Source organism: Antennarius striatus, chromosome 23 (assembly GCF_040054535.1).
Source record: "Antennarius striatus isolate MH-2024 chromosome 23, ASM4005453v1, whole genome shotgun sequence".
Classification (NCBI taxonomy): domain Eukaryota; kingdom Metazoa; phylum Chordata; class Actinopteri; order Lophiiformes; family Antennariidae; genus Antennarius; species Antennarius striatus.
Window position 1 is genome coordinate 2,884,309 of NC_090798.1, and position 22,569 is coordinate 2,906,877.

Here is a 22,569-nt window from a genome sequence, read left to right on the forward strand (position 1 = left end):
CTTCAATGAAAATATCCATTTTACATTGCTAAAAAATTAAAAATTTTAATTGAGCTACTGAATGGCATTTAATACGTGTGGATAGACTGACACTGAAAATTACTGAAACACAAAATACAATACTATAAACATGTTTATTAGGATGGACATTATAACCAATACCCCTTAAGCAGTACAATAGCTTTATATACATATACACATAATAACATGTAAGCAGGAGTGCAAATTTAACTGAACATGTGTTGTGCAGTACAGACACAGTGGCTCTGGACAGTATTTGAGTACGGTATTATCAACATTGGCACATATGAGTGAAGATAAGTACTGCCACACATTAGAGTAATCTATTATCAACTTTATGAATGCACAAATTACTCGCCAAAATTAGAATCTAATTCCAATTTAAGGGTGTGATTTAAATGCACAATGACTTTTTAGTTCCTTTACTAAACAACTGAGGCCTATCATTGAGAGATGCAGTAAGTAATAATCCAACAAAAACTTAATTTTCTTGTTAACTAAGTTTTCTGTTAACTAAGTTGTCTGTTAACTAAGTTTGTTTGTTTTACATGAAACAAAAGGTTGTCAGTTCCACACAGTCAGCAACTAATTTAAGAAAGTTAGGCGACACTTCAAACTAAATCTATCCACACAGGTCTGAAATATTCTTAACAGTTAAAATGACAAAATATTCCTTCTGTTGCACAATAATAAAAATGCAGATTAACCAGTTTATAGTATGTGTCCTATCCAGGAAACAAAAAAAATCACATTGTATTGTGCAAGAACAAAATTTGATGCATTAGAACTGCAGTGATGAAACATTCAAACAGTTTTGTAACAGTGGACACTTCAGTCTATTATTTGAATGTATCAAAGCATGAGATTCACAAACTGAGGCCAAGATCACCCAAAACATTTCATCACTAAACTGGTAGGCTAAAAAAAAGACTTTTTTTTCTGGATTGTTTTGTTGTAATTTTACCACTAGATAATACTGAGTGCCTGAGGGAAATTCGTTTGTGTCAGTTGAACAGCATTTTGCTTCACGCTCACGAGACTTTGTTGTGCACCCACATCACTTATACAGGCTGAGCTCAGGGCTGTGATAGAGACACATGTAGGAGTCACAGAGCAGGCGGCGGGCGGACTCCTTTAAAGACGCCAGGTCGATTCTGTTCAGCTCCTCCTCCGACAGGCTGAAGTAGCGCCCCACTTCTGGACACGCCCTCACCTGAGGGATATTGAAGCCGTTCTCGCCACCTGGGTGGGATCACATGGAAATATGGGAGCTCTTTTAAAACACTTTAACACTTTGGTTTTGCATCATGTAACTGAATCTCTCACCCTCCCTGTCTGCCATGCTGTCAAAGAAAAGCCAGTCGGTCAAGAGGGGTCCGTGCTTTACAAAGCTCACATAGTGGCTGGTCTCAATGCATGTTACAGCAAAGAGAGACATTCTCTGGCGGGTGCAGACCAGAGGGCCCGTCCACGGCCCATCTGGTACAGTTACTTTCACCGGGCTGTGGGACGCTCGCTTCTTGTGACTGTGGACCTGGAGGCCAGAATAAAAGATGGACACAGCATTGAACAGCAGAGATGGAAAAGTAGGCCGTAAAACCTGAAACTTTTCAACTTGGAAATCTTTGGAGGCTGCAAATGAGCAAAGACTGAAACACCAACCTGTGTGTTGCAGGTCTGGCAGTACTGTTTGAGATGACCTGGAGTGATGTCTAAGTCTCCATAACACTGGAGACACTCCCACTCTGCTACAGCCTGACAGATGCTGCACTGTCTCAGAGCTGAGTTAAAAACAAAAATACTCATTATTTATACTTAAGTAATAAAAATAAGCACTTAAATGTATAAAACCAAATCAGTAATGAGATAAAACGTTGCTAAAATGCTGATTCCTGTAGTTTTTCCTTACAGTCATCTAGCAGGTCTGTAATGTCCAAACTGAGGGTGGGCAAAATGGTGTCAAACATTTTAAAGTCTTTTCCAAATCGAGGCATGAGCAGTAAGAGGCAGGAGGGAGCCTGGAGGGGAAATCAATTCATAACTTAATCTGTAAATTATGAATTTATTGTTTCATTATTGTTTGTTTATAGAACAAGAACAGGAGATCTTCAATCTTGCTTCTGTCACCTCCACAAACTTGAGGCCAGCGTGGAGGAAGGAAGACTCCAGCAGCTCCTGGACACTGGCGACTCTCGTCCGACTGGATGAGGAGGTGAGTGGGATAGGGGAGTCAACTGGGGAGAGAGGGAGAGGCGAGGAGGGGGAGGGAGGAACGGTCGGTGGGAACAGCTGGTAGAGGTGGCACTCCTGAGGCTGTTGAGTCATTGACCTGCAAGAATGGAAGAAAAAAAATCTTCATGAAATCTCTAAGATTTTCCGTTTCTGTGAATGAAATGGTAATCATTGTTTTGTATATTATTATCTTAGATTTTGTATTTATTTACTTTTATTAATTGCAGCTGTAAACATGCTGTATAAATGAGGTTAATATTATTTATAACCTCACATAAGATACAGAAATAAGCTGAGCTGAACACACAGAATTCAGTCTCGGCCTGTGTCATACTGACTCAAATGATGCGCGCGTCTCTTTCACACGGTGTGATTCACTCCTACCTGACTTATATACGAACACAAAGAGTCACCTGATCTTGAGGAGCGGCTCGACGTGGAGGAGCTGGAAAAGCTTGTTGAGAAACTCTTCAGGATCTGGACAAAACATCAGCAGCATGACAGCATTCCTCACACAAATACCGATACACTTGCGGAGCACTAATGGCATGCGCCACGCATGCTTTCACACAAACGCACACCTTTCTCCTGGTTGGTGAAGCCCATGTCCCTGTTTGCAGCCTCCAGCAGCCGTCTCAAGGCCATGGTTTTACTGGCACACACATAGCCGTACCTTAACAACAAACCGAATACAAGATTAACTTGTGCGAACTATTAGATGAACTTTAACCAGGGATGGGAGCAGTAACATAAATGGGATCTTAATGTTCCACACAGTGTGTTGCTTTTTTCTGATTCAGTAGATGCTGGTCCTTCTTATTGATTTCCAACATTTTTATGATTGTCCTCATTAAGTTAAAGTACTAACATTCACAACATCAGGCAAAAGTCCTGCATTTAAAGGTGAACACATATATTTTATACTTTATCTACACACCTTCGCAGTGGGTTGACTATCTCACAACGCAGCAGGTCCTGAGCCTGACTGGGGTTCTGGTCCGTTTCAGGGTCAGAAGGCCAGAATAAAACCAAGTCTGCTGAACTGCAGCAGGAGAAGAGGCTGTCGAGAAATAATTAACAGGACAGATGGAAGAAAATAAGCAGCCATTGCTGTTTGTTTTGACATAGAATTGCAGTTGATGGGAAAAATCAGAGCTCCTACTAATCATCTGTTTCTCTAAAATAACAATAGAGCCACCAATTCACCACAGGAGTTCACAAGTCCAATCAGTCCAAACCATAAACCATGTAGGACTTTATGAAGCACATTTATGATATTTCATTGTTTGTAATAATTTTATGAATAATTTCACATCTGGATGACTTTTAAGTTTATTACCCATCAATTTCTTTTTTTTTCTTTTTCTTTCAGGCACATAAGAGTTTACCTGAACAGAGTGGCGTCCAGGTAGCAGGAGTTGAGGTGACCCTGGATTCCTCTCTTCCAGCCTTGGTAGAGCTCGATGGCTTCGTCTCCTTCCACAGGAGGAGTGTGCTCCTCCACCCGCTCGCTGCCCCACTCTGCAAAGGCTGAGAGGCGACAGTGTCATACGTTAAAACTTCACTCTTATGTTCACTTGGACATGAATATCATGGCTGAGTGAATGTCCTCCTGTTCCACAATGAGCTGTCTACGTCTGAGGCTACTTGAGTGTTTTCCTACCGACGGAGTTGCATCGCTCCACTTGATTGACCGGCGTCTCGGGGGCGGGAAACCTGGAGTCCCTCCTGCATTTCCGAAGCTGGACGAACAGCCCCTTATTGGGTGGGCAACGGAAATGACGTTCGCCGAGGTAGCTGCCGTCTGTTCCTGCAGAGAGCTCCTGGTCCTGAATCAGCAGAGAGAGACAACAAATCACAACAGGTAACAGAAATAAAACCTCAGTTTGCTATGGTTAGTAATAACATTCATTTATATGTGAAGATCTTCCATTTCAACTTCAGTCTCACCAGCTCGATTCCTGCCACTCGCTCTGAAATTCCACTGATCCGGCCAATCCAGCGGATAACCCCAAACAGAGGCGGGTCGTTCACTTCCACCATCGATCCCACCTCCAGCTCGCCCTCCGATCCCGCCTCGTCGTCCTCACGCGCAGCCTCTGCGCTGTCGGGTGACATCAGAGGCGAGGGAAAACTGTGGACGCCATTGGTGTGCTGAAGCTGGTCGGCGTCGATCTGTGGCGTTATGTTTCGGGGTTTAGGAGGCGGGAGCGGAGGTGGAAGCAACGGTTTGTGGGTGGGTTTTGGTGGCGGCAGAGGAGGGGCTTTCAGAGCTTCTTTACCCGGGGGCATCAGGGCAATTTTAGGAGAAGACGCGGTTGGCGACACCAGGCCTGGTTTTGTGATGGGAGGAGGCACGGGCTTCAGGATGGGTTTGGGATGTTGCAGAAGAGGATTGTGACGGTGGGTTTTAGGTTCTAAGAGGAAATGGAACCAGAGTTAGGAGTTTACAGCAGGGGTTAAAGTCTTCTCTAAATATATGTGAACAGTTTAATTAAGTTTAATTATGTCAAATACTGAGAAATGTTGCCTCCAGATAGCAAAGGTAGACCAGATGTTAATACTCTAGTTAATCTACTCTTTATTTTTCTCCTTTCATACGTTTTTTCGCTGTCAACCAGTTAAGCACCTTTCATCAGTTGTGTTGACCAATCACAGTACAGAAATACTAACCAAAAACAATACGTTAGTGCTGACCAATCATGATATAGACATTTTTTTATTTTGGTATTTCTGTAACTAACTGTATCGTAAATCCTTAATCAGCTCATGTTCAGAAAACAGCATTCACACATAATTTTACCAGTAAATGCAATTTTCTAGGAAACAGGCCTTAATTTAATTTCAGCTGCTCCTTAATTAATAACATGGTTCTAATAGACTTTGTTTCATACTCTCAGCTAATGTTGAACACATTATGGTGTCTGGGGCCTTGCTGTGTAAACAGCCGCCATACCTGAGGAAACCTTTGTGGCTGGTAGAAGGAGACCATAAAGGGAGGAAGGAATGTGGCAGAGCTTCTCTCCCTTATAAAACCCGTCCCAGTCACCAACAGGAGCGTCCTGTCACAAAAAAGAAAGAAAGACAAGACTTAAAGATTAAAACAGTGATCAAAAATTTAAGCAAAAACATTTTGCATAATAGTTTAAATCAATTTAAACAAAATCTTTTTGTTAAATGACACAACTACGGTTTTATTTGCCAAATAATACTGACCAGAAGGACCCCAACGTACATCCCTGATGAAGACCGGCCAGGTAGGGGACCACAGAAGCCCACCTCCCCACCATATACTTTGTCCTCCATAGGGAAACACACCCGCTGTCCAGCATGGAACAACGGAGGCGACACAGGGCTTCGGGTACGGATCTGATCCTGAACAGGGTTGTGTAACGGCTCTGCCCTTCGAGAGAGCATCCCGGAAGAGTTGGGCGGAGGAGGGCTGCTGGGACGATGCTGACGGAAACTAATGTGACGACTGGACTGCTGGATATGATGATTTGGACGGCTGCCGTTGTTATGGTGCCCGTTGCTGGAGTGATTATTGCCGCGAAGGTGTTCCCGCTCGCGGATTCGCTCCTGTGCATCAGAGCTGTTGCCGCGAGACCAGTGACGGATCCGGACGTGGCTCACGGGAAGGAAGAGGGCACAGCCTTCAGGGCAACTGAAGAGCCGGTGGCCCTTATAGGAACCGTTACTTATTCCTTTACCTGCTGCAGAACCCTGCAGAGGAGTAAGAGTAAGAACACAACAACAGAGCGTAAGAACACAAGTTATTTACACGTAAATTCTGATCATCTGCAGGACTTTGTGAGCTCTTTTCTTTCACCAAACTTATTTCTAAATTGTCAGTCTATGAAAACCTATATTTGCAGTTGTAGCATTTATTTTCAATTTATGTTCAATTACTTGAACAATAACTATACCAAACTTACAATTTCAATAAAAACCTATTCACTTTTGATATTATTTTAGTTCCAATTTTGAGGAAAACCGAAGCATTTTACTTTATGATTGTTATTTACATTTTTTTCTAACACCACTTATTAAAAGTGTCTGAAATCTGAAAGGATTTAGTTTATGGTATTTGGTTAAATCCTTTGAGGCATGTGAATAATTAGCTTACCTTGAGCTGTACCCCAAAAATGACAGCGCTGCTCCCTCTAGTCAACGGCCCCACGTATTTAAGCTCTGCTTCCGCCATCTCATCTTGTTTCCCAATTTGGACCCACAGCGGAGCATCGACAGGTAAATTTCCCAGTTGCTGCAGCTTCCCCGGATTGCCTAAAAAGTATAAAACAATGAAACCCTGACCACAGAGGGAAGGCCGAATGAATGAACATCGGGAAGTCTTTCCAATTTTTCTACAAGACTCTTTAATAGCACACAAACAATAACAAGAAACATAATGTGGTTTGTTTTCTAATTTTATGTAAATGTGTCTGAAACACCAAAAAAGAGCCTATTATGAACAGTATCAGTATTTATATGCAACATATTCATTATACAAAAGTACCAATCTTATACTAATACTATTGTACAACTAATTCTACTCCTTCCACTTGGATTATCTGTAAAATCAATAATTTCTACAAACTTTAAATTAATGCATTACTTAGAAGTCTGAGGCGGGTCTCTGGATCAGACACAGGCTCCAATAAACCACTCAGTTCAGCTGGGATTTCATGCAGGAACTTCCTCTCTATTTTTAACATGATGTCATTATCCAACACCTGCAGGAGAACAAAAACAGAAGGAAAGACAGATGTGTGGGAGAGAGGAGAAAAGAAATAAGAGGCGAGTTCCACAGAAGGAGGGAACAGTTTTTAAGTATATACCCAACTTAAAAGGGGGTGATTCAGCAGCATGTGTTAAACCTTATCATTTAGTCTGGTATCTGAGGTTTTACATATGACAAGGACACCATTTGTCATAAACAAAAACATGCAACAGCACTCACTAAACAATCAGAATAAGACATAGACAAACATAATATAGATAAACACATGGAATCTAACCTATCAACATAAACAAATAAGAAAATATAATAATTTCTGTAGGGTGTCATCAACATGAGAAGTTTAAAAGTATTGCCTGTTTTGCCTTGTGGGGACTAAGCATGTTTGCAGGTATTTCTATAATTTTTTCTGCTTTCTATAATTATGTATGTATATTTTATTAAGCATTATGTGTGTCTTCGCATAGCTGCAAGACAAATCTTCCTTTGGAGCCAATTCAATTTAGGTGAAGAAATGCTTATTTAAAATCAATTATTTGGCCACATATTTCCTCATTAAGTGTCCAAAATATAAACATATTCAATGTGCAAAAAAACAACAAATTGCTCGACAATCTAAAGCTACTGTTCTACCCATGAAATACATATTGAAGTGTTTGACAGTACGTTGGGTAAAGACTTGAGTTAACAATCTTAACTAACACTTTAAGTGGTTTTGTATTATAAATAAAGCTCTTGTTTCAAAATGCCCCTTTGCCCAGATTTGGTAGCTCTATTATGGAAAAACAGTTCATGTTCAGGTCAGTTACCTTCACCCAAAGGTGGTCGTCCCTGGTCCTGTCTTGCTCCTGGCACATGAACCCCCGTAGAAGCCGAATGGTACCGTCCAACTGGTCCTGGACCTTCATATCGGTCGAGATCAAGAACATTTTGGGGGGGCGACGCTTCCTGTTTGCCTCAAGCGCCCCTGACATCTTTTGCGCGTCCTTATGTGCAACAGCGTCACTGACGAATTTTAACCTTCATTTCCCTACAAATTAAGATAAATAATTATTCAAAAACAAACGTAGAGCGGTTGAGTGCGTCCCTCATGTGTCAAACAAGGAACGACATTGGTAGCTAGCCTTCATATATCAACTTTCTTTTGACAATTCAGTTTGTAAAATCCATTAAGACGCGACTTCTACCTCTGAAACACTATCGACCTGCTACCAAACCATGTTTATAACTTTGACAACAACTTTTAAGCGTTCGTAGAACACTCACCTACTCCTTTAAATATGACCGTCAACATTTCCCATTTCATTTAAATGAGCTACGTTTTGATAACAAATCGCCCCTGCGAACCAGGAAGAGGTGTGACTGACAGCAGCGCCAGCCAATAGCAAGTGGAGAAAGTTGGGCAGGACTTTTAAACCAATCAGAGCGTAGATGGGCGTTCTTTTGGCTGTAGGAAATTCCACATTTCTTCAAAATGGAAAGGTGTTCGTTAAAGAAGCGACAGCAATTCACAAATGTTTTTATTAGATTATAAATATGATAGAAAAATATTTCCCTATACAGAACAAACGCAAATTCTTTTTTCATTCACACTTCACATCATTCCAGACAAACAAACGGTTTGTGTACAATAAATCTACTCAACACTGTTTGTAATCCAAAACTCCCTATAAAAGACAAAACATTGAAAAGTGCAAGATTAAATGTGCATTGTCTAACTTTTCATAGCACACATCCTTAGGCCTGAGTGCAGGTATGTTACAGCATCAAATGTCAGTTTAAAACAGAAGTCTCTAATAAATCTCTATATCAAGCAGTGAACACTGACCAGCAGTTCTCCATCGTTCAGTGTCTAACACCTTAAATAAACCCTTTTTTATTTGTACATGAGGAATTGACGTTATGAGGGAGCCCAATCCACCCCACGATGAGCTGGCTTTTTGTTTGAGGTGTTCCCTGCCTTTCACCTTATAGCCCACTGAGATCCATAAGGCAGATAAACAGAGGCTGTGGATGAGACGATTACGATCGCCTCATCTACAGGAAGATGGATGGATGGGAGCTCAATCCCTGTGTAAAATGTAAAACTACAGAATTTCACAATAAAAACAGATAAAAGAAAAACACATATTACACAGGTATCTTCTGTTTCCTAGGCTGTGAGTGACTTGACCCCCCCCCATTCATCTTATTCCTCTTGATGTGTGTTACTATTATACAAAAAGCCTTGTTAGTCCTTCATTTATATACAAAAGCTTCTAACGCTGGGAAAATCTGAGCTGAAACAACAATGCTGTACTGTGATTTTACGTATGTAATGCAAAAATATCTTGATTTGAGGAATAAGGCACTTTTAAAGCATCCTCCATCCTCCAACATTAATATTTCAGATGGACATTTTTTCTTTCAAATAAACGAACGTTTTACAATTGTGCACCACAAACGTAATTACTGATTATTCAGAATACTTCAGTAAAAAGAGTTTTATGGGGATTTGATCTTGTATCAGCCAGATACAGTACAGGTACATTACAGTAAGCTACGTGGTTTGCCATCACATGGGTCAAAAGCAGAAAGCGCTGAATTTCCAGTTGTCAGTAAGTGTCTTCATTTAACCGTTCATTTAGTGTCTCATCAAAAGACAAAGACAGATGCTTCACAGGTGTAAAAGTCCAACAGGTGTTTGTCCATGCTGTTCCTCTCAGCAGTAATGAAGTGCAGATTATCATGATGATTATATACAGACATCGCTGCTGGATGTGACTGGTGTTTACCTCTACGAGAACACAGAATGATTCATGTGTTGTCAGTTAAAACAGTTCACACAAGCAGCATATCTTGGATGCAGGTAACGACAGATAAATGTGAATCACAATCAGTGTTAGAATTGAAGAGAGGATTGGTCCGTGTTAACAAAGTAAGTGGTGAGTTCCCCTTTGCCCTTCACATTAATCTTCCCTCTGAGGGTCACGCTGTATCCGACACTCTCAACAATCAGCGCTGTTTCCTCCGTCACCTGGGAATAGAAAGAAATTATGAGGGAATGAATGAGGTTTCTTTTTGTCACCAGATACACTCCGACATGGTTTTAGTTTGATGTGGTTACTTGTTTTATCTTGTTTCCTTATATTACACTGTTCCTACAAAAATGTGATTATATTTGGGCTTTTTATTATAAGAGTAAGTTCTGCTCCGTTAATTTCTATTTAAATTTCTTACTGAGCTAGAATGTGTCCTGTATTTCAACATATAATCCATTCCCATCCTTTTATCTGACCTGTATTTTGTCTAACACTCCAGTGCTGTCCATTCTGCTGGCCACATTAACAGAGTTCCCCCAGATATCATACTGAGGTTTGTGAGCTCCAATCACTCCTGCAATCACTGGACCGTGGTTTATTCCTGCAAGTAAATGACCAAAAGTCACATAAAACCTCGTCCAACCTCCAATTCTTACCTTTATCTCAAACTTCAATGTACTGTAACTTTCACATTTTTGTATGAGTCAAACACTAAATTGGTGCACAAGAATCTGCTAAATCTGTCTTTATTACAATTTGAACAAAATGGGTTTTGAGTCAGTTTTGGATAGATCATTGTAAATCATACTAGCTAAGTGAACATCTATATTGTAAGTTTTTTTTAACCTTTAAAATGGTAAATAAGGTTTGGTGACAAAGAAACAAGTTTAAGTCACCTAGGCTTCAGATTTATTAACAAACATTTGTGCATTCATCTAGGATAAACTCACCGATCCTGAGTTTGAAGCTGTTGAAAGCGTGAGCGTTAATAACTTCCATTTTGCCCATCAGAGCGATGGCAAACTCCACCATGGAGCGCACATGAGTGTAGGACATCTCAACTTTCTGCAGGGGGAGCCAGAGATCGTTATAATATGGAACAGGTATATACTTTTACAAAAGTAAGCAAATAAAATTGAACAATAGATCAGTTGGTCCATGAGAGATAGCAAACCTTTCTTTCATCTGTCAGAGGTGAGTAGGTCAAGCCTGTAGCAGCCATGTATGTGCTGCCAATAGTCTTAATCTTCTCCACTGAAGAGAATTTAGGTTTAGACAGAAGCTGCACAACATAGACAAGAAAATAAGGTCAGATAGTTACGAAGATGCTGAAACTGATAGTACAGAATACTTTTTTCTTCCTCATACCTCATCAAAGTCTGATATGATCTCATTAAGGAGGCGCAAACACTCCAAGCCTCCTCTGTTGGCGCTGCTCTCGCTGTAGAATTCTTTGAATTGAGGCACCGATGCAAACATGATACACACACAGTCATACGACTGACTGTACAGGTCCTGAAACATCGTTTTTAATAGTAAAGAAGATTCAATAAAGTCCACAGTCAAATCTGTTCTGATTATTTTTGCACATGATCGCCCAGAACGGCAATGCCAAAATGAATTAATATTTTCTTTACCTGGTTGCGAACATTTTTACCAATGAAAAAGGCAGCAACATGGAATGGCAGTACATTCTGAAGGAGGAGCATGTTGACGTTCTCCATTGTCTCCATCTCCTCTCTCTCCGTCTTGAAACATCGATCCAACAAGAAGTCTACGCGGCAACCTAGCTCATCCTAATAGAAAGATAGGAAAGGAAGGATCAGAGATTGATGTGGATCCAAGTTAAGTTGTTTAAAAATGAGGAACACGGGTGCAACAAACACTTTTTGAAATGGTGGAAAAACACACTTTATTAACATCTGTCAGGACGCACATACCTGTCTGGCCAATATGAGGCATATTATGTAAAAGATGACCAGCCAAAGCCCAGACATGATCTGAGGGTCCTTCAGCACTCCTGGCCTGTTGATAAATACACACACATTCTTATATTAAGAGCCAAACAGTTAGTCTGGGTGACTGAACTATCACCTGTCTTATTTTCCTTTCCATTGCATAACTTCTCAGACAAGAGTGTCTTGTATCTTAAAGTCAATCAGGTTGGCTACCATAGTTCTTACTATAGAAAAGTCTAAAATAACTGATGGTTATCTGAAACACCAAGGGGATACATAATCTTTAGAGTATCAGACAAAGGCAGAATATTTAAACCTCTGGCTGAGCAAGACAGACAGCATGAGGATGAAGATAGCAGTGAACGAATGTAGACGAGACAAAAGTGAACTTGACAAGGTTAACTTTAAAGTCTGTGAGAATTTGTAGGCGGCTATTAAGTCTGAACACACTCTTTACGCAAATAGTTTAATCATACTCTTGTATAGCGACTACAAAATATAATCCATTTGAGCAAAAAAATATACAGGTACTGTATATCAAAGCTACTAGAAATTAGTGCAGCTAGTTTGTCTTGAATTTGAAAGTAATGTCCAGTTACATAAAGGATGATTGAACCCCTTGGGTAGGAATATGATTATATTGAATAAGAATCTGTGTGTCACTCACCTGCTGTCATTGTAAAGTAAATCGATGAGGCACTGCGACCTCGGGGCGTAAACGTGAAGAAAGAGGGCAAGGTAAACCACCACAGCCAGGGTGAGCAGGAACACCTTCATAGACAAACACGTTCTGACGAACACGATCACTCCCAGCATGGCCAGCAGGCAGCAGTACACGTAGTACTGGGCATTTGAAGAACAAGGTTAATGGGAGGAGAAAAATGTATTTTGTCTGTTATAAATTAAGAAAGAATTGACCTTCGGAAGTTAAAAAAAAATTAACACTGACTGCTAACAGCTGAAAAGGCCAAGAAAAGGCTGACATATCTACAAAAGGCTATGCACTTCTTTACCGGTACAGTGTAGAGATTGAGCTCCTCCAGCTCTGTCCTGTTGGTTATAGATGTGCAGTTGTTTCCTGGGAGGAACACCTGCAAGATATAACCAAAAGTGTGACAGAGAAAAAATATAAATGTATCAAAAGTTCAAAATGGAAAGAAAAGCGTTAGTGAGAGAAAAAAGGAACTCACTATGTTGAGGAAGGCCATGAGCAAAGTGATGAGCACACCAAGAGTGACGACAAAGATTCGCAGCACTGCCCGGGTGGAGACTCCGCGGGACAGTCCTGTGAACCACTGAATACCCAATGGCATCTTGGAACGCATTTTCTGGAAGCACAATTACAGTCAGACACTTAGAACAGTATATATGAGAGATCAGCTGTCGATTTGAAACTTTGTGCTGCTGATCGACACTGATTTACCTCCAAGTATCCAGTGAAAGCGATTGTCAGGAGCAGAACCAGTACAGGGAAGGTCGCACCGTATGACACAGCCATCTCAAAGTTACTGTGTGTTGTAGGGGTGACAATAAATAATTTAAACTGTTAGACCCTCACTCAAAAATAAAGGTGTGTTGATGTATGTTGTTGAGGAAGAAGCTGGGTGAAGGACCAAATTTAAATCATTTTGATTAGTTAGGACTGACAGACTCAGACAGATTTAACAAAGAAAATTACTAACAGCTTAATTTTACTTTGATTTTATTCAGAACAAAAAAGTATGAAGTGACTATAACTCACTTCTTAGAGACGAGCATCTGGACGGCGAAAAGAGTGATGAAGACTAAAGCCAAGCAGCTCAATGAATGGTGCAAACCTCTCACTTCAGAAAAGAGGAACTAGAACACAAAGACAGATGAGTCAAACAAGTAGAAGTAATTGATTAGCAAACACACCGGGATGCATCATGCTTGTCCAAACATAAAATATTGCACAGACATACGTATGACTCTATTTGACTGTCTGGAAGACGAACCTACCTGTTTCTCGAGGCTCAGGTCATTAAAAAGCAAAGTGAAACAGTTGAGCTTCTTTAGTCTTCTCCTAAACAAAAAAATCAGAAACCACTGTGAGCTAACATTTATTTGTGAATTCAGTGAAACCTCGCCTATATGCATTTCACACTGAAGAAGCTTTGAGACACACACATTTGTACAGATTTCTATCAACATGTTTAGAAGAAGACTGACCTTGCAATGTCTATCGTGTCCAGTGATCCCCTAACATTGGCGTCCACCACCAACCTGGGACAAAACAAGAAGACAGCCCTTAATCACAAACTGCATTCAAACTACACTAAACTACACTGAACTATATTCAGTTCATGTTTTTTAGAAGACGAGAAGGAGAGATCTATTGTACCAAATTCTGCATGCTTCATTCTAGTTTTACTTAATTCTGATGCGTGGTTCATTGCATTTTTTTTCTAGTTCCTCTGAAACACCTAAAAACTTACCAAGAGTTATTCTGGTATGATCCGTCCTAAAGTAAACACACAAACATATTAATCCGTTATTACCTTACCCAATATGCAGCATAAATGATCAACCCTGCTGAGGGACAATCAAAAGACCAAAGCTTATGTGTAACATTCTCACAAAAAAATGCATACTTCACACTGCTGTGACTGGTTCGCAACAGCATTGGTGGACATGACTGGCTTCTTAGCGTGTTTGCCGTTGGGGTTGCTCAGGTCTGCAAATGGGTGGATGGTCCGCCAGGACTGCAGGTACTGAGACATTCTGACCGATGCACGCTGTCTGTTCTCTACTGGTGCAAGTGTGTCTGGCTGAAATTTATTTTAAAAATAATGTGTTAATTAAAATTAATTCATTAAAACATGGTAGAACAATCAGTCAGTTTGCAGGTTCAACTGATCCCCATACAAAACATACAAGAGTGAAAGATTTGCAGAGAAATTTTCTGATCTATTAATTTGCAGGTATTTTCCTCAACCCTAACCCTACACAATAAACTCCATTTCTACATTCTTAAACGTGTGCACACCTACCCGTTTAGGTCTCTGGGGTTTGCTGTCAGGCTTGTGGGGATCAATCACCAGATATGTTTTTCTTCCTTTCAGAAAGGGATCCTGACTGCTCCCATTAACTTCCTCCACTTGATATGCTCCATTTAAGTGCTGCAGTGTCTCCTCTGTGATGTGTACACGCCTAAAAACAGGGACAGTATTGTTACAAAGTAGTTAAAAATGATTACTCAAAAAAATGTAGCGAAGCAGCAAAACCTGGAATGCATCTTTTTTACACATTATAAAAAATATATTTTTGAGTAAATCTTCAGTTTTTCTCACCCAGGAAGACCTCCAGACTCCATGTGATTGGCCAATGTAACGTCATGTGACCACACGTCATACTGCCATTTCTGCAAGCCAATCACACCACTGAGGACATTGCCGGTGTGGACACCCACCCTCATGCTGATCTCCACCCCTGTCGCTTCTCTCAGTTTACTAAAAGGAGAGGATATAGTTAGAGAGAGATAGTTGTGAGTCGTGTCCATAGAGCTAAAGGAATAAATAACAAAATGCTAATATTTACTGCTTCATTCATTATTTATAGTTTCAGTTATTATGGAAAAACAAGTGAAATAAAAAAAACCATCAAAGTCACAAGAACATCTGACAATCTATAGCAGATGAAGATGCAAATTAGAAGCTCTGAACAGCTTTTGTTCCTGTGGTTGGAAAAGATATAAGAACAACTGACCTGATGGCGGTACACATGTCCAGTCCCATCTGAACACAGTTCCTGGCATGAGTAGGGATGGGGTCAGGCAGACCAGACACACAGTAGTAGCAGTCACCCAAGATCTTAATGCGAAGACACCCATTCTTCTACACATGGAAAGACATACAGAGGGGTAGAATAGGGAGTTATCAGACCCATAGCTGATACAAAACTGTAGGAAATTAAAAGTCTCTGTCAGATGCTCACCTTGGCAATGTCATCGAATCTGCCAAAAAGCTTGTTGAGCACAACAACCAGCTCCTCCGGTGTGCAGGTACTTGCAAGTTTTGTGAAGCCCACAATGTCTGCATACAAGATGCTACACAGCCCAAACCAAAGCAAAGGTTAGGCATATGTTTGTATGACAACAGATTTAGGTAAGATATCTACAGACACCGCATGGTGAGAGGCAATGAATGCCAGATTTGCACCAGGTTTCTGAAAGTCAAATATTATATTAAGGCTATGAGACACAATGCCAAAATCCAGAACTTGTATGACAATCATCCAAATCCAAGGTTTTCTAGTATGAAAGGAATCCTATTTGTACATCAACAGAACATTATAGACATGAACTGGTGAAATGAAAAGCATGACATTTAATTTAGCCTTTTTGATAAAACTATTTAAAATCTAAAGGTGTCACTTTGGTACAGGCCGAAGAATTATGAGACCTTTAAGTAGGTCAGAAACTTTCAGCTCCATCATCCCTCAAACTGACATAAGACGAGGATTAAGCAAGAAATATACAACATGAAAACCTACTCAGCATCCCTTAAATATATGACAACATAATCATCACCTGACGCCTTTGTGCTGCCGTATGTAGAGGCTGTGGAAGTTAGAATCACTCTTCTCACTGCTTTTTGGCTCGGACAGCTTCTTTATCACCTCTGTCTTCAGCTCCACGGCAATATACCGTGGTAACACAGACAGGAGGAGCCGCTCCTGTTGCCAAGGACACAGAGAGGATGAGGACTGATGAGTTGTGAAACCTTGCACACCAGGTCAGTGGATTTCTGTTCTCACAGACTATATAAAGGAATAGGCAGCTATCAAAAGCCTCTTTGAAGCGATGCCATATTGACACAGTAGATCACATTCCATCTATTTGTTTGCTTGCTGTGAATAGTGTCCGTTTGAGTTTGCGTATTCTATTGCTGCTGGGTTTCAGACGAGTCAATGATTAATTTGTTGACTCAACAGCCAGAAAAGCACATAGTATCCAAACACTGGTCATCCAGGTAAAGAGCCCTTGAATGGGGGTGATAACACGTAATGATTTTGAATTTGGAATGATTTATACAAGCTGCACAAAAGAGAACATTTTAAGAAGTGTGAGTCTATGAAAAGTATACCTTTTAACAGTACCTATGCATTTTAAATAAGCTGCATTAAATGCAAATGCAACTAAACCATTAGACTCATTCAGGATGTTAGGCTTGTGAAGTGACCTGAATTGCAAATTCATAAAAGGAGCAGAGCAAATAAAGGCTAAGTCAAATCAAATGAATTTGTTCAAATAGACAACTCTTGTTTGTATTCAAAGCTATACGGTGTAATAAATAAAAGTTGTTGTTTATACTTGCTGATACTTCTTTATTTCCTTCTGTGAGCGTACGGCGCTGAACTCCTCCCTTTTCTGATTGGACCTCCTGCGATCATGCTCGGTCGTCCACAGATGGAAAATCCCGACGCAGTTCACACACAGAAACATCACTGCATTGGCCACCAGCTTAGTAAGACGTCACAGAAAACATGATTATTGATGCTTTCATCATTACCCTCTAAAGTTCCCAGCAAAGTAACTGAACTATTTTTGTGATAAATCAATCTGTTAATGACAGAGCACTGGAAAACTGATACTGTATTTACAAGAAAATATGACTTGGAATGTGTGTGAATATGATTAATGTATTCCATCCTTCATTGAAAGTATTGTGTACAGCCCAGTGATTTATATGTTTTTTTAAGTTTTATTATAGTATTAAGAAAGATATTTGCTTTTCATTAAGAAAACTTGACTTGTGATTATGAGTTAAGGGAGAACCAAAAAAAAAAAAAGTTTGTTTATCGTTTGTGTTAAATTGTGATTCAATGCAAGGTATTTTTGCTGCCACTGAACCTAAGGTAGTGATCTAGCTTCATTTCAATAAATGAAAAAATTAATCATTACCTGCACAGCCAGGTCTGGTGTCTCCGGGCTTGTAACAGGAACGTAGACGCTGATGATGATGATGTGTGAAATGCTTGTCCCGATCCCAACCATCAGAGCCCAGGCCATAGAGAGAGGCAGCACAGTATACACACTCAGAGAGAGGAAGAGGAAAAAGGCCACCTGAGACGGAAAAGAAAACAGATATGTGACACATCTCTCACAAAACAAATCACATCTTTCTTTTTTGCTTCTTCCTCACCTGTTCCCAGGCAGTGACAGGTCCACCAGTAAAGATGAAGACTATGGCAGTGATGTAGAGCGTTCCCCAGACGAAGAGGGCTAAGGCTCCTCCACAGCGCCTAACCGTGGCCAGCCAGGGCAGGCAGACGAGCAGGACGACGCTCAGACAGAGAACCACACACACCACCGACAGAGCACCAACATGGACGTCGATGTTCTGTGCACCGACGGGTAAAAACCAGATTAGTGCATAAATGAAAGTGGAACACAGATTCAAGTATCAGGCTGAAGTATCTCTCTTACCACTGCTTGATGCAGTGGAGCAAATCATTGTTAACCTAACGTGGAATTATTATCACAGACACAAAGAAACACTCAATGTTAATTTACTTTACCATTGATCTAGTATAAATTCTTCCAGTTTGACTGTCTAATTTTGCTCTTCAGTAAAATAAAAAAAATACCTTCATTCATCAGACATGAACTCCAGATTGAATAGTCTAATTTAGACATGTTTTTTGTGCTTTTATAATATTACAATATAAACGAGGCTGTGCTGTTTGAATATTATGATAGTAAAATATCAATATGTGATAATATGGGAAGACCCAAATCAAAACAGAATAACAGCACAAAGACACAAAAACTGACTTCAGCTGTTTTAACCATGATAAAAACATAAAACCAACAGGAATACTCAGAGAGCACAAACCTCCACCTGAACAATTAAAAATGTTTTGATCTGAATCCAGGCCTCGATCACTTGTCCTCCTTGGTGTCAATTAAGACTAAAGTACAATTAAACTGAGAATTAACCAGATGGATATGATTGGTCCTATATGCCCCCTTTGGAAGGGGTATAAAAAAGAGTTGTTGGGCATAAGTACATCCTACCAATTCAAATATTTGTACACCACAGATCCCAAAGTACTGTTCTGAAAGGACTGACGTTCATGCTTTAAGGTAATAAAGTTATCAAGGAAAACACTTTAAGAAAACAAAATGAAAGAGGACAGCAAAAGTTGGTCATGCGCTACAACTTCGTTCGCATTAAAACAATACGAATCTGGTGCGTGTGACACAACTTCATAGGAATGAAATGTGAACTGAGTCCAGAACAAGAATGCAGTGTAGTTTTAGAAGAACAGGTTTGAGGTACAATCCTTGGCTTATGTTGAAGTTGGCTGTCAAGCCAAGCGCATGTGTTGACAATCACGCTAGAGTATTGGAGGCACATTAATATCCTCTTCGAATTGTTAAATTGTATAGAATCACTCTATTGTTAGTGACAATTTCATTGCTTTCTAAATTGCAAAACTGTAAAAATGTTTTTACAATGGCATAAATAGATAAAGACAGCAGATTCACAAACTATCCTCCGTGTGTCTATGCCTCACCCTTCCTGTGGTGGGAATGAGGACGATGATGGACACACAGAAGGCTATAGACAGCACCAGTCCAGACAGCATGGCTGGAGTCTCTTCCACGCACTGCAGACAAGCTCTGTGGAAAGCCTGGTAGCAGCAACACAATCCTTCTTTCACAGTCTGCCTGGACTTGGTGCTTCGCTGATCCACGTCCTCCTCGGCCCACCTGATGTCTATGCTGTCCCTCGTTTGGTAGGTTTCAAAAGAATCAGCAGGAGATAACGGTGGACTGTCGCTTACTGAGTTTTCGGCTTTTCGTTTGACATTCAAGTCTATGTTGGAAATGTGTCTGTAAAAGACTGGACAACTTCTGTTCGAATGAGAAACTTCTAAATTGGAATCAGAGAAATTGACAGGAGAGGTATTGTTTGTTTTTGCAAAGGCATTTTCATCTATCTCGGGTCTCTCTTCTTCACAGAGCTCAGTTCTGGACCTACTGCTAGTTAGAGTAGGATTGGATATTGTGCTGCTGGAGTCTGAGACGATGTCCATTTGCAATGAGGCACTGCTATCGTACGAGCTGGCCGGAGCATCGGGATCTGTAAACTGCAGGGTTTCATCTGTTCTGCTCAACAAAGAATTGTCCTGAGGATCTTCTGGACTCTCTGGTGGGTTCAACAAATCCACTTCTAAAGGAACCTGGAATTCGCTCAGTCCTGACTGCAAAACATTGCTATCACTGTTTTGTTTTGTAGAGTCCACTGTTTCACAAAAACTGTCAAGTTCCAGGACGTTGGTGTCACTGATTGTCTGTCTTCCATCAGTAGAGATAACTATTATGTTCGGTACTAAAGAAGCCCCTGTTGCCTCTTCTGCAGGCCTCTCCTTTTTCTGAAAACCTTGTGAATGGCCCGGCATGGTGACCTATGTGACGATTCTTATCAATGTACTGGTCAACTTTGCGTTTTCTCACGGAAAACAAAAAACACGTTTTTTGTTGTTGTCTTTTTTCAGTTTGATTCACTTTGCGTGTTTTCCGTGCTCTCCAAGAGCTCTCCTGACAAATGTTCTCTCTGAGGTTACGTAGATCTGTTAAGGTCCCAATGATCATTTTAAGGAATGATCCTTAATGATGGGTGCTTCTCCATGCTGGACTGAAGAATAGTGCTGCTGCCAAAAAAAATAAAGAGACTATTTAAAAAGCTGTGACAGGTTTAGCAGAAAGCAATGAATAAGCACATAAATTCACTGTTGAACATTCATGTTCCCTGAAAGAGGTTAGTGTCGCCAGCCAAAGTTACAACAGCAACAAACATCTTACCTGTGGATGGTTTTAATACCAGTTTAATGACAAATCACTCCTCGTCATTTCCTCCACTATGCAAAGAACTTGTTAGTCCAGCTGCAGGTTCTTCCACATTGAAACAAACTCATGCACAAACATACAGTTTACACTGTTTAGGCGTGTACCGGAATGGCATACCATGGACGCACCCAGTGCACATTAAAACACTTTGTCCAATCCATGTTTAATATTGTCTACATACATAGTACTGTTCTACTGTGTTCTTTTAATACTTCTCTTTTATCAGTGTAAAATATCACAGATAAATAGTTAGATACTTTATTGATCTTTTTTGGGAAATTCCCATCAGGGAAACACATCCACAGGATGTAGACAAAGACACACGATTTCTGCACCAGAGGAGCATAAACAGAAAAACAGCGAAGAAAACAGAACATAAACACGGTTCTGCGGCGGGACTGGAAAGACTGGCGTCACGGAAGTTCTAATAACATGGATTCCTTTCTGTGTTTGTTCCTATGCCAAAGTTAATTTCATGATTAAAACTGCATTTAATCTGCCTCTTCTGCCATATGTACTCAACCGATTTAATACCAAAGTCACACAGGGATTACACAGTAATAAATATCATTCTTCCCTTCACCTTGATTGACCTAATGCGGTCCAATGTTAACTTAAATGATGATCTATAAATATAAATCTATAAATATAAATCTATAAACATAATAGATTACTTGCTATTCAAGTAATCTATTACTGTCTGGTCTCTTATTGCGGTATATCTTTCTTAATTAGAATTCAAGAATGATTTAAGTCAAGTTTCTTCAGTGTTTTTGCAGTTACAATTAGCCACATTTAATTTGAAATGTCAGTCAGTTGAGTTAAATCTATGACTGCAAATTTCTAGTTAATTCATAGGCATTTATTATTCTTATTCTTCTCCTTATCATCATCATTATTATTGTCATCATCATCATTATTATTACATCTAATACAAACAGCAAATATCTAAAAGGGTTTGACTGAAAATAATTTTTTTAGTAGATCCAGTTCCCCTTGTATAAAAGGTACTTTCCACGCACAATTGGACTATCACACATTTCACAAATACACAGTTACATTTCCAACATTAAATACGCGCATTTAAAAGGGAATTTAGTTCAGTTATGTTACCATCATCAGTTCAGGAGCAAGATTACATTTTATTCAATAGATATGAAAAAAGTAAAACGAGTGACAAACTAGAAAACAGTTGACAGCCTAGCATTTAAGAGACAGGAACTTATTGAAAGGAAGTTTAATGTTCATAAAAATAAAAAATATTCTTACCTCATTGTTTTTACTCTCGACGCTCCGTTTAACGTCACAAACACCGTAAAATTTAAGTGTGAATGACAAAAATACATTTAAAAAAAACCGCGTCGCCTTTTCGGATCCAGGCGTTCAGCATTCACCGCCCGGATCAGCGCGCGAGACGCTGAGTGAAGCGAGCGCGAGTCAGGCGCGCGACGGAAAGCGAGCAGGCGAGGACGAGCACGAGCGCAGCAGCGTAGAAGAGAGGAGGGAGAGGTCAAAGGGCAGACCTCAGCGGCAGAGGAGGAAATACTGTATTCACATTCTGTAATCTGTAAAAGAGCTCTGTAATACGTTACTAGTAAAAATCCTGAAAATGAAAATGTAAGAATGATCAGGAAATGTTGTTTAAATAATTAAAAACAGGAAGCAGTAAAACGACAAAACAAAAACAAAACTTCATTCAGGCATCAATGTCAATGCAGGATATGTTTTTGACATGTTCAGGTGGAACCAGTTTTTAACCATCTTAAGACATTAAATCATCATTTATTTCCCCATTATTGATTAATTAGTTGGTTATTTTCTTCAAGATTTCTCTGTGATTGTTTTACTTCTACAAATTAGAAAATAAAGATGTATGAACTACAATGAGGCCATATGACACCTTTATAGTAACTGATTTGTCCAGAAAACAAAAAAATACTA

General features: G+C 40.0%; 2 protein-coding genes across 4 annotated transcripts; both read right to left on the reverse strand.

Annotated features, from left to right (window-relative positions):
• Nucleotides 1–63: 63 nt before the first annotated feature.
• Nucleotides 64–8,342, reverse strand: cyld3 (cylindromatosis (turban tumor syndrome) 3). 2 transcript variants are annotated; one of them, XM_068307667.1, is made up of 17 exons: nucleotides 8,258–8,342; nucleotides 7,801–8,021; nucleotides 6,869–6,986; nucleotides 6,380–6,537; nucleotides 5,470–5,976; nucleotides 5,210–5,315; nucleotides 4,204–4,670; nucleotides 3,917–4,082; nucleotides 3,642–3,783; nucleotides 3,191–3,313; nucleotides 2,835–2,926; nucleotides 2,667–2,730; nucleotides 2,149–2,350; nucleotides 1,931–2,039; nucleotides 1,684–1,802; nucleotides 1,348–1,555; nucleotides 64–1,263 (listed from the first exon to the last, which is right to left on the reverse strand). In XM_068307667.1, the coding sequence occupies exons 2-17, from the start codon at nucleotides 7,963–7,965 to the stop codon at nucleotides 1,079–1,081; spliced, it is 2,931 nt and encodes a 976-aa protein (XP_068163768.1). In that variant the 5' UTR covers nucleotides 7,966–8,021; nucleotides 8,258–8,342; the 3' UTR covers nucleotides 64–1,078. The 2 variants fall into 2 exon arrangements, with proteins under 2 accessions (XP_068163768.1, XP_068163769.1); XM_068307668.1 differs by lacking the exon at nucleotides 8,258–8,342 and having other exon boundaries at nucleotides 7,801–8,243.
• A 207-nt stretch (nucleotides 8,343–8,549) lies between these two features.
• On the reverse strand, nucleotides 8,550–22,027 carry LOC137590201 (adenylate cyclase type 2-like). Of its 2 annotated transcripts, none has more exons than XM_068307658.1 (26): nucleotides 21,898–22,027; nucleotides 19,293–20,432; nucleotides 17,915–18,112; nucleotides 17,674–17,835; nucleotides 17,083–17,232; nucleotides 16,300–16,445; nucleotides 15,705–15,816; nucleotides 15,477–15,604; nucleotides 15,062–15,220; nucleotides 14,762–14,921; nucleotides 14,363–14,539; nucleotides 14,207–14,232; nucleotides 13,941–13,994; nucleotides 13,731–13,794; nucleotides 13,492–13,589; nucleotides 13,174–13,258; nucleotides 12,941–13,078; nucleotides 12,764–12,841; nucleotides 12,418–12,593; nucleotides 11,733–11,817; nucleotides 11,430–11,588; nucleotides 11,161–11,307; nucleotides 10,967–11,074; nucleotides 10,743–10,857; nucleotides 10,269–10,393; nucleotides 8,550–10,007 (listed from the first exon to the last, which is right to left on the reverse strand). In XM_068307658.1, exons 2-26 carry the CDS (start codon nucleotides 20,178–20,180, stop codon nucleotides 9,873–9,875), a joined length of 3,873 nt encoding a protein of 1,290 aa, XP_068163759.1. In that variant the 5' UTR covers nucleotides 20,181–20,432; nucleotides 21,898–22,027; the 3' UTR covers nucleotides 8,550–9,872. The 2 variants fall into 2 exon arrangements, with proteins under 2 accessions (XP_068163759.1, XP_068163760.1); XM_068307659.1 differs by having other exon boundaries at nucleotides 19,293–20,429; nucleotides 21,898–22,000.
• Nucleotides 22,028–22,569: the final 542 nt, after the last annotated feature.